Source organism: Perognathus longimembris, chromosome 17, assembly GCF_023159225.1.
Source record: "Perognathus longimembris pacificus isolate PPM17 chromosome 17, ASM2315922v1, whole genome shotgun sequence".
In the NCBI taxonomy this organism is placed as follows: domain Eukaryota; kingdom Metazoa; phylum Chordata; class Mammalia; order Rodentia; family Heteromyidae; genus Perognathus; species Perognathus longimembris.
The window spans coordinates 36235089-36246653 of record NC_063177.1 but is presented as its reverse complement, the minus strand read 5'-3'; the positions used below and the strand labels follow the sequence as shown (position 1 = coordinate 36246653).

Below are 11565 nucleotides of genomic sequence, written 5' to 3'. Positions count from 1 at the left end.
AGCTCACCTTATAACTCTCTTTTCATTTAAATCAAGACTGAAGACCTGCCATGTCTTCGAGGACCCTTCACACTCCACATGGTAAGATAACCAACATACCATGCTTCCTCACTTATACATTCATAAATATGCATATGCTTCTGTTGATTGCCTGTTCCCCCCCCCCCCCCAACATGTTTTAGCAGTGAAAGGTGGGAATTTTCTAAGGACATAAGGGTAATAGTGCTAATACTTGAGAGAGGGGAAATTTTTAAGTTTTTCTCACAGAAGTAAAACTGAACTTTAGAAAGTGAAAGCTTTTGGATTTGGGGGTCTTCTGGTGCTGGTCCTGGGGTTTGAATTCAGGGCCTGGGTGCTGTCCCTGAGCTTTCTTTGCTCAAGTCTAGCAATCTATCACTTGAGCCAAGCTCCACTTCCAGCTTTTTGGCAGTTAATTGGAGCCAAGATGGCTTTGAATCTTGATCCTCAGATATGCCTCCTGAGTCCCTATGATTACAGGTATGAACCACAAGCACCTGGCTAAAAATGACGTTCTTCATTCTTAATCTTTTTGTGTGTGTGCCATTCCTGGGCACTATTTTTTTTTTTTTTTTTTTGCCAGTCCTGGGGCTTGGACTCAGGGCCTGAGCACTGCCCTTGGCTTCTTTTTGCTCAAGGCTGGCACTCTGCCACTTGAGTCACAGCGCCACTTCTGGCTGTTTTCCATATATGTGGTACTGGGGAATTGAACCCAGGGCTTCATGTATACGAGGCAAACTCTCTACCACTAGGCCATATTCCCAGCCTCTCCTGGGCACTATTCTTGAATTCTTTTTGCTCAAGTCTAGCGCTCTCCCACTTGAACCACAGCTCCACTTCTAGCTTTTTAGTGGTTACTTAGAGATAAGAGTCTCATGGGCTTTCCTGTATGGAAAGCTTTGAAACCTTAGTCCTCAGATCTCAGCCTCCTGATTAGCATCAGCCACAGGCACCTGGCAAAAGTTATTCCTTGCTGAACCAACATAATCTACCTTCTTGGGTATCTAGCACCCTCATCAACTCTGGCTAAATGCTCCACTGTAGTGTAAATGTGGAAATGCAGCATCACGTAGACTGTCCTGCCCTCCATATTTATACTGTGTGGTTCAGTACAACCCACTGAGAGACCTTATTTCCTCATTTGCCACAGGCCTTTACCAAGCTCTGCCAAGTCATTTTAAGTCAGCAAAAAAAAAAAAAAGACTTGTGCTTATGCCTTTCTACACTTTCAAAACCAGTCCATCTGAGGAAAAAAACAGAACCAGATGTGTTGCTTCATGTACATAACCCCAGCAATTGGGAGACTAAGTTTTTTTTGTTTGTTTTGGGTTTTTTTTTTGCCAGCCTGGGGCTTGGACTCAGGGCTCCTTTTTGCTCAAGGCTAGCACTCTACCTCTTTAGCCACAGCGCCACTTGAGGCTTTTTTCTATATATGTGGTGCTGCAGAATCGAACCCAGGGCTTCATGTATACGAGGCGAGCACTTTACCACTAGGCCATATTCCCAGCCCTGAGACTAAGGTTTGAGACAAACTTCCCAGGCCATGTCTTCCTTAGACCATGTCTAAAAAACAAAAAGTCAGCACCAGGCACTGGTGGCTCATACCTGTAATCCTAGCCACTCAAGAAGCTGAGATCTGAGGATTGAGGTTCAAAGCCAGCAGGGATAGGAAAAGTCCATGAGACTCTTATCTCCAATTAACCACAAGAAAATCAGACATGGTGCTGTGGCTCAAAGTGTAAACATTTTAGCCTTGAATGCAAAAGCTCAGGGACAGTGCCCAAGCCCTGAGTTCAAGCCTGATAACTGACCAAAAAAAAAGAACTCAAGTGGCTCAAGGTTTTAATGCCAGTTATTCAGGAGGATCACAGATTGAGGGCAGCCTAAGCAAAAAGTTAGCAAGAACCCCCATCTCAACCAATAAGCTGAGCATGGTGGCATGTGTCCATGTACCCAGCTATGCAGGAAACCATAGGTAGAAGGGTCAAGCCACAGGCAGAAGGTAGCACCAGGAAAAAATGTGAGACCCCACCTAAAAAAATAAAAAGCAAAAAAGGGCTGAGGGTGTGGCCTCAGGTGGAGAGCACCTGCCTAGCAAGCATAAGGTCTCAAATTCTTTTTTTTTTGCCAGTCCTGGGCCTTGGACTCAGGGCCTGAGCACTGTCCCTGGCTTCCTTTTGCTCAAGGCTAGCACTCTGCCACTTGAGCCACAGCGCCACTTCTGGCCGTTTTCTGTATATGTGGTGCTGGGGAATCGAACCCAGGGCCTCATGTATACGAGGCAAGCTCTCTTGCCACTAGGCCATATCCCCAGCCCCATCAAATTCTTGTATTGCCAAACAAAACAAACCAACCAAAGTACAAAACACAAGCCACAAGTAATATCTACAATCTGCCTTCTCTGGCATCATTCATTTGTAAGGATAAGAACCTACCGTAAAACAGTGTTCAGTTACCAAAGTATGAAGCCGGTCATGGTCTGAGCTAGGAAAGAAAGAGATATTGCCATCACTGATTCCTGCTTTTATGATACCCTGTAATGGAATTTAAATATAGCCATGAAAGTGAAAAATTAATTCTTCTTTGTTTTTGTGCTGGTCCTAAGGCTTAAACTCAGGGCCTGAGCACTATCTGTGAGCTTTTTTTTTGCTCAAGGCTAGCACTCTACCACTTGGGTCACAGTTCTAGTTGTGGCTTTTCAGTGATTAATAGGAAATAAGAGTCTCATGATCTTTCCTGCCCCAGCTGACTTCAAACTGCAATCCTCAGATCTCAGCCTCCTGAGTAGCTAGGATTACAAGAGGGAGCTATGGGCACATGGCAAAATAATTCATTTTTATAATATTCTCTGCACATCTACTGTAAGGCAGATAATATGGGCTATTCTAGGGACACAAAGATGAATAATGTGATTTATCAAAACCCATTCAATTTTTTTTTTTTTTTGGCCAGTCCTGGGCCTTGGACTCAGGGCCTGAACACTGTCCCTGGCTTCCTTTTGCTCAAGGCTAGCACTCTGCCACTTGAGCCACAGCGCCACTTCTGGCCGTTTTCTGTATATGTGGTGCTGGGGAATTGAACCCAGGGCCTCATGTATACGAGGCAAGCTCTCTTGCCACTAGGCCATATCCCCAGCCCCAAAACCCATTCAAATTTAATAGCACAGCAAAATTATGTTTGTCCCTCTGGAACAAAAAGAAATTTCTCTGAAATTACATCTCTAAGAAAGGCAAGTATCCTCAGTGGAACATGGAAACTCATTTTGCTTTAAGCTACTATGGGAACAAAGCCCAACACCATATACCCATAAAACATTGAGTCTTATTTCCTTACAATTACCTTTAATGCATCATCAGTACCACTTAGGTTGGCTCTGTATCTTACACTCTCATCTCTGGACCTAATACAAGATAACCATCTGTCTTTTTATTTGCCTATGTAATAGTTACATTGCCCAGGTCAATTTTTAACTTTGAATCTTGACCTCGGCCTCCCAAGTGCTGGGATTGCAGGTGTGTCTAACAAAGATGACACCTTCACTATGCTGATAGAAAGTAACTATTGAGCTGAGTGCTGGTGACTCACACCTGTCATCCTAGCTACTCAGGAGGCTGAGATCTGGGGAATGAGGTTCAAAACCAGCTGGGCAGGAAAGTCTGTGAGACTCTCATCTCCAATTAACCACCAGAAAATTGGAAATAGAGCTGTGGTTCAAAGTGGTAGAGCACTTGCCTTGAGCAAAAAAGCTCAGGGACAGCACCCAGGCTCTGAGGTCAAGCCCCATGATAACAGAAAACAAAAACAGAAAAAATGAAAATTACAAAAAACAAGGTTGAATGTTAAAAAAAAAAAAAACTTCAAAAATGCATACACAGGCCTGGGAATGTGGCTTAGTGGTAGAGTGCTTGCCTAGCATGCATGAAGCCCTGGGTTTGATTCCTCAGCACCATACACACACAAAAAAGTCAGAAGTAGCACTGTGGCTCACGTGGTAGAGTGCTAGCCTTGAGCAAAAAGAAGCCAGGGACAGTGCTCAGGCCCTGAGTTCAAGCCTCAGGACTGGCAAAAAAATAAATAAATACATACATACACAACAGGCTGGGAAACGTGCTACAGTGAGTTACGCTGATAGAGCACCTACTTAGCATGGGCAAAACCTTGGGTTTGATCCCCCGCAATGGAAAAAAGAGCCAATATACACAATATATCCCCTACATCATTGTTTTCTTCTTTTTGCTAGCACTCTACCATTTGAGCCACAGAAAAAGTCCAGCTTTTTCTGAGTAGTTTATTGGAGATAAGAATCTCATGGATTTTCCTGCCTGGGCTGGCTTCCAACTGTGATCCTTGGATCTCAGCCTCCTAGGTAGCCAGGATGACAGGCATGAGCCACTGGTGCCCAGCTCATAAATTTTTTAAATATAAAATAGCAGAGTATAATTTTTGTCAGTCATGGGGCTTTGAACTCAGGGCCTGGGTGCTGTCCCTGAGCCTTTTCACTTAAGGATAGCACTCTACCACTTTGAGTCACAGCACCACTTCTGGCTTTCTGGTGCTTACCTGGAGATAAGAGTCTTGTGAACTCTCTTTCCTAGGCTAGCTTTGAACTGCGATCCTTAGATCTCAGCCTCCTGAGTAGTTAGGATTAGAGGCATGAGCCACGGATGCCCAGCAAGAATATCACTTATAGATGAGTTCATATGATAAAAACACAAGGTGTCTCCCTATGCCGCCCAGTCTGAAGCACAGTGCCTATTCAGACCTAACATGAACTGATCAGCTTGGGAGTTCTGACCTGCTCCATTAACAACCTGGGCCAATTCACCCCTCCTCTGGAACTTGGTGACAACCTGCTCCTGACAGCATATTGGTGCCAAACTTAGTGTGGATACCCAATCAGATCACCACAGTGCACTGCAGCCCATAAATCTTGGACTCGAGATCCTCCCTCTTCCAGAATAGCGGGGACTACACGCTTGAGCCAACCAGATTATTTAAAAGAAAGTTACATGAATTATGTTCTTTAGATTAAAAAAAAACTGATAAAGCTACAAAAGATGTTTCTGAAAGCTATGTATAAAACAACAACCCAGGGCTGGGGATATGGCCTAGTGGCAAGAGTGCTTGCCTTGTATACATGAGGCCCTGGGTTCAATTCCCCAGCACCACATATACAAAAAACAGCCAGAAGTGGCGCTGTGGCTCAAGTGGCAGAGTGCTAACCTTGAGCAAAAAGAAGCCAGGGACAGTGCTCAGGCCCTGAGCCCAAGCCCCAGGACTGGCAAAAAATAAAAATAAAAATAAATATAAATAAAACAGGGGCTGGGGATATGGCCTAGTGGCAAGAGCGCTTGCCTCGTATACATGAGGCCCTGGGTTCGATTCCCCAGCACCACATATACAGAAAATGGCCAGAAGTGGCGCTGTGGCTCAAGTGGCAGAGTGCTAGCCTTGAGCAAAAAGAAGCCAGGGACAGTGCTCAGGCCCTGAGTCCAAGCCCCAGGACTGGCCAAAAAAAAAAAAAAAAAGAAAATGTAAATAGGGCTGAAGATCAGGCCAGCCCCAGCCAAAACCTGAGATCCTACTCAAAAAAAAAAAAAAAAAAAAAAAAAAAAAGGCAAAAGCAAGAAAAGACTAGGGGCACGGCTTAAGTGGTAGAGCATCCATCTAACTTGCACAAGGACTCAAGTTCGAGCCCTAGTACCACCAAAAACCAATGAACACATTAATAGACAGGAATTCACTTACTTGTTTAGACAAAGATGGGCTTCAATAAAGATATCCTTAGCTTTGTCAGGGAAGTCCTTTGTTTTAAAATTAGCATCATATTCTTTTACCTTCCGGATTCTGTAAAATTAAGCAGAATCATTCTAAAAGTCTTCGCCTAATTCCCACGATGAGAGTTTATACTAACCTCTGCAAATGCCTACTTAATAATCATTTTTTAGTTGCCTTTCCCTTTTCTTCTTTTCACTATGTAGCCCAGACTAGCCCTGAACTAACAATCCTCTGGCCTTAGCAGGTAATCCTAATTTTTGGAATGTGCTACAAATGGTAAATTCAAACCTCTTCTCAAAGTGACCATTGTAAAGAAAGATCAAAGCTTGCAGAGATCTGGAAGATCATGGATCAAAGTCAGCCTGGGCAAAGAGTTTATAAAACATTCCTGTCACATCTCAAGCCAGTAAAAAAATGGGTGCAAGGAGACACCAGTGGTTCATGACTGTAATCCTAGCTACTCAGGAGTCTGAGATGTAAGGATCATGAAGCCCCAGGGGACTCACCTCTAATGAAGCACAAAAACAGCTGAAGTGGAAGGCTCAAGTAGTAGATTATTAGCCTTAAGCAAAGAGACAGTGCCCAGGTCCTGAGCTTAAACTGAGGGACCAGGATACACACATGGATGGATGGACACAAACACGGACACAGACATGGGGAGGGACAGACAGACAGACACAGACACACACAGCTGCATACAGGGGTTCATATAACTGTCATCCCAGCTACTTATGGGAAATGTAATAGAAGGATCATGGTCCAGGATGGCCTCAGCATGAGTGTGAGGTTGTATTTCAAAGTGAAAGCATTGCTTCTTGCACTAGTGGCTCATGCCTGTAATCCTAGCTACTCCGGAGTCTGAGATCTGAGGATCTCAGCTTAAAAGCAGCCTCAGCAGGAAAGTCCATGAAGCTATCATCTCCAATTAACCACCAGAAAACCAGAAGTAGATCTGTAGCTCGAAGTGGTAGAGCACTATCCTTGAGCAGCAAACTTCAGGGAAAGCACCCAGGCTCTGAGTTCAAGCCCAACAGCCAAAAAAAAAAAAAGAGAGAGAGAGAGAGAAAAATAAAAAACTGACTTAAAAACATGTTCTAACTTTAAAATAAAATAAAGCAAACAGGATGGAGCATGGTTCAAAAGTTAAGACAACAAAACAATACTTTTTGGGGTTTTTTTTGTGCCATTCCTGGGGCTTGAACTCAGGGCCTGGACACTGTTCTTGAGTTTTTATACTAAAGGCTATCACTCTACCTGTTGAACCATAGCTTCACTTCCAGGTTTTTTTTGGCAGTTAGTTACAGATAAGAATCTCACAGACTTTCCAATCTAGGCTGGCTTCAAACCAAGATCCTCAGATCTCAGCTTCCAGAGTAGGTAGGATTACAGGCATGAACTACTAGTGCCCAACTACAAAGCAATACTTTTAATTTAGGAAAAACATTATTTCCCATCCAGAATTTCATACCTGGACAAAGGAATGAAATGGGAAGGTAGAAGAAAAGTTTTATATTTTTTTTTATTTGAAGGATCTCATTTATTTATCGTTTTTTTGTTTTGTTTTGTTTCCTAGTGTATGTGTGCTTACGTGCAGCTCCTGGGTCTTTAACTCAGGGCCTGGATGCTGTCCCTAAGCTTTTTTTTTTTTTTTTTGGCCAGTCCTGGGGCTTGGACTCAGGGCCTGAGCACTGTCCCTGGCTTCCTTTTTGCTCAAGGCTAGCACTCTGCCACTTGAGCCACAGCGCCTCTTCTGGCCATTTTTTGGATATGTGGTGCTGGAGAATCGAACCCAGGGCTTCATGTATACGAGGCGAGCTCTCTTGCCACTAGGCCATATTCCCAGCCTCCTAAGCTTTTTTGCTCGTATCTAGCTCTCTACCACTTGAGCCATAGCTCCATGTTCAGCATTTTTTTGTTGCTGGTTAATTAGAGATAAGAGTCTGGGGCTGGAAATATGGCTCAGTGGTAGAGTGCTTGCCTTGCATGCATAAAGCCCTGGGTTCCATTCCTCAACACCACATAAACAGAAAAAGCCAGTGGCGCTGTGGCTTAAGTGGTAGAGTGCTATCCTTGAGCAACAAAGAAGCCAGGGACAGTGCTCAGGCCCTGAGTGGAAGCCCCAGGACTGGCCAAAAAAAAAAAAAAAAAAGAGTCTGCCTGGACTGGGTTTCAAACCTTGATCCTCAGATCTCAGCCTCCTGATGTGGTAGAATTATAGGCATGAACCACCAGCATTCAGCTTACTCAGCATTCCTTATCAGGAAGCTGGGAGAAAATGCTCTTCTAAAGTAAAAAAATAAAAATAAACTATAAGCCATGTGCTAGATCGCAGGAGGCTGAGATCTAAAGATTATAGTTCAAAGCAAGGCTGAGCAGGAAAATCTGTGAGACTCTTATTTCCAACTAACCTCCACAAAAACACCAAAAACAGAGTTGTGGCACAAGTGGTAGAATGTTGGTCTTGGAACAAAAAAGCTAAAAAAGAGAGCTGAATTCAAGCTCTAGCACACACACACACAAAAAATGGAAATGGATAAAAATGTTTCGAATGTACCCAGAGTAAATTAACATTGGGTTCTATAGGCAAATAAGCAAAATAGAAGACATTTAACTCTCAGAAATAAATATTATGTTTGAAAGGGAAAATAATCATGATGTACTATATAATTCAGCCGTCAACATTTTAAGTTGTAATATAATAAATGGATCCTGATTTAAATGTCAATGTAAGTATATTAAAAGGATGAGAAACTGCAAGTAGAACTTATTCTAAGAATGTAAGAATGTAAGGTGTGCTTAACATTTAAAAATCAACTAGTACAATATGCCGTATCAACAGAATAAAGATCAAGTATCACCCAATCATCTCACTTGACACAGAATATCAACCGCTAGTTGTTTCAAACACATACGACAATTGTGATGCCACATTCTTCTTAAATCGCTCCGTTTTCTGTTTCAGTCCTTCCTTTGCAAGAGAAGATATCCGGGCATCACCTTCAGGAGGAACATAGGCATCAAAGATGCCCGCTATACATAGAAAAGAAGAAAGTTAAAGTGCTGGAAGACTGAAAAGTCATCTTGAGTTCTTGTAAAATTGATAGGAGGAGGTGGAAGAGAGGACCCTAAGTTGGTGGCTATTCTAGCAAAGTTAGAAAGATTCTATCTCAAATACGAAGTGACAACCACAGGACTGGGACATAGCTCAAATGGTTAAGCATTGCCTAGCAAGCCCAAGGTTCTAGTTTCAGTCGTCAGTACCACCACCATCCCCAGAAAAAAAAAAAGTGCTCCCAAGAACTCTGTATTAAAAGTAGACGGGACTGGGAATATGGCCTAGTGGCAAAAGTGCTTGCCTTGTATACATGAAGCCCAGGGTTCAATTCCCCAGCACCACATATATAGAAAATTGTCAAAGTAGACAACCAGTAAACTCTCACATAGAAGGAACCATGTCAAAGTAAAAATAAACTAGCCGGGTGCTAGCCGGGTGCTGATTGCTTACACCTGTAATCCTAGCTACTCAAGAAGCTAAGATCTGAGGAACATGCAGTTCAAAGCCAGCCGGGCAGGACAGTATGTGAGACTCATCTCCAATTAACCACCAGAAAACCAGAAGTGGAGCCATGGCTCAAAGTGGTAGAGTGCTAGCCTTGAGCAAAAGAGCTCAAGGACAGTGCCTAGGATCAAGCCCCACAACCCACTCCCATACAAAAAAAAAAAAAAAAACCACAAAAAAAACCCCACCCACACAGAAATAATACTTCTTTCAACCTGTTTCTATTTCTACCAAATAGATGACATTCTCACTTAAATAGTATGAAAACAAGACCAAAGATGATCCTATGTCTGGACATGGTAGCTAAAGGACTTACCTCTTCCTCTTTAGGCCCATTCTTTCTACGTATCCAAAGATGGAATATGAAGGATTGACTCCCACCCTATTGTCCCAGGTACATACAGGCACCAGGCAAAACCTCAGGTATGTATGGACCTGCTTTGATGTGCAGGCAGGGCAATTCCCCTAAGCCCAGCTGTAAACAGCCCACTGTGGGTCCAACCAAAAAGTCCCCAACTTCCTAGACCCAAGGGCTTTTCATTAACCTCTGCCTCCTTGCTCAGACCCCATATAACCCTGAACCCAAATTCACCCCCTCGCAAAACTTCCAAACCCACAGCCCCTTGCTGCTCTATCTCAATAAACAGTTCCTGCTTGTTGATGATCAAGTCTGGCCTATTCCTTTTCCATTCTCCTCCATTTTCCTAACAGTAGCCTACACCTGTAATAACAATATCTGGGATACTGAAGCAGGAAAATGGCGAATTTGAGGCCAGCCTGAACTACAGAGGAGCACCCTGCACACACACACACACACACACAAAATTTTTAAGTCCTTAGGAAATATAAATTACAGAGGTTGACCTGACTTAGTAGCTAATTTAATGCTGTCAATCATAATCCAAGCCATTCCAAGCTCTAGATCTCCTATACTAGAGGACTAGGTCAAGGTCCCAGAACCCTTACACCTTACCTGTACAGGCCACATGTATTGGACGTTCCAAAGTTTCTGGAGGAATAACCAACCCTGCTTTCCGGGCTTGTTCTAGAAACTCCTTTTCTGTTTTGTATTTGGGTTTGTAAGAAGGGGGTGTGAAACGTTTTTTGGTTCTTACTGGAACTATAGCTGCAGACTGAGTCACCAATACGGGCTGAAAAGTGAGGGAAAGGTTAAGATATATGTAACTTACAAAAAGAAAAAAAATCTATCTTGAACACTCTTAAGTAAAGCTTTATAGGAAGGGTATGGCTAAAGAATGCTTCAAAAACAATTCTAGGATGGGGAAGGAAAGATTGGATTCTACCTGGGTGAATTAAAAAGTGCTAAAGAAAAGGTGTCTGCTTTCAAAAAAAACTTTTAATATGCTGGGGAACTTGAATATCAATGCACTATCAAGATGAGGTGATGCTATTATTAAAGCATTAGCAAAGTCCTTTTCCTGACATCTCCCCCAGAATAACATTTCGTTCATTCTAAGGAAGTCTTGACATACCACTAAGCAAATTAAAGGGCCAAGCAACCTATTCTCATGAGGTTTGCTCAGGCAAGAGAGAGTGACAACCAGGCTCCCTTCATTCCCAGCTGCAGTTCAGTTTATGTATTTATAAGATACCAAAGCCGGGCACCAGTGGCTCACGCCTGTGATCCTCGCTACTCAAGAGTCTGAGATCTGAGGATCACGGTTCAAAGCCAACCCGGGCAGAATCTCCAATTAACCACCGCTGTGGATCAAGTGGTAGAGCGCAATCCTTGAGCTAAAGAGCTCAGGAGCAGAGCCCAGGTCCAGAGTTCAAGCCCAAGAACGACAAAAAAAAAAAAAAAAGAAGTGCGTTCACCTTCCAAGCCACAGCTTCCCCCTTTCACACCTCCTCGTCAGGCAGACCCAAGCCCGGGGCTCCAGCCAGGGCCACCCCGATCTGTAGTAACTGAGGTTACTAGGTAGGAAGACCTCGTCCAGGGGGTCAAAAACTCCTCCCGGCCTAGGTCTTCCCACAAGGATAACTGCACACAGAGTACTTCCCTTTACCCCATCCTCCGCCTCAAGTCCCTACAGTCTCCTCCATTCTGTCTCTACCCACCTGCCGAGACCACCATCCCAAAGCCTTGGATAAGCAAGACAACCCCCGAGGTATAGGGGCAGCCATTTTGCTACCGCAAAGGCCGCTGGGATAGGGGAGGGGGCGGAGCGTAGGGAGCGTTGGGTAGGAAA

General features: G+C 43.6%; 1 protein-coding gene across 3 annotated transcripts in view; it reads right to left on the bottom strand.

The window, feature by feature from the left end:
• Mrpl45 (mitochondrial ribosomal protein L45) overlaps window positions 1–11565 on the bottom strand; it is a 19430-nt gene extending 7865 nt beyond the window's left edge. For 2 of the 3 annotated variants that reach the window (XR_007213688.1, XM_048365389.1), the window contains exons 1-5: window positions 11435–11565; window positions 10329–10506; window positions 8709–8826; window positions 5767–5865; window positions 2454–2502 (exon numbers count right to left, since the gene is read on the bottom strand). Coding sequence is in view for 2 of the 3 variants with exons in the window: in XM_048365389.1 (XP_048221346.1) it covers window positions 2454–2502; window positions 5767–5865; window positions 8709–8826; window positions 10329–10506; window positions 11435–11500 (510 nt within the window). In the remaining variant the exon portion in view is untranslated. The remainder of the gene's footprint in view (window positions 1–2453; window positions 2503–5766; window positions 5866–8708; window positions 8827–10328; window positions 10507–11434) is intronic. The other variant, XM_048365391.1, reaches the window with a different exon arrangement.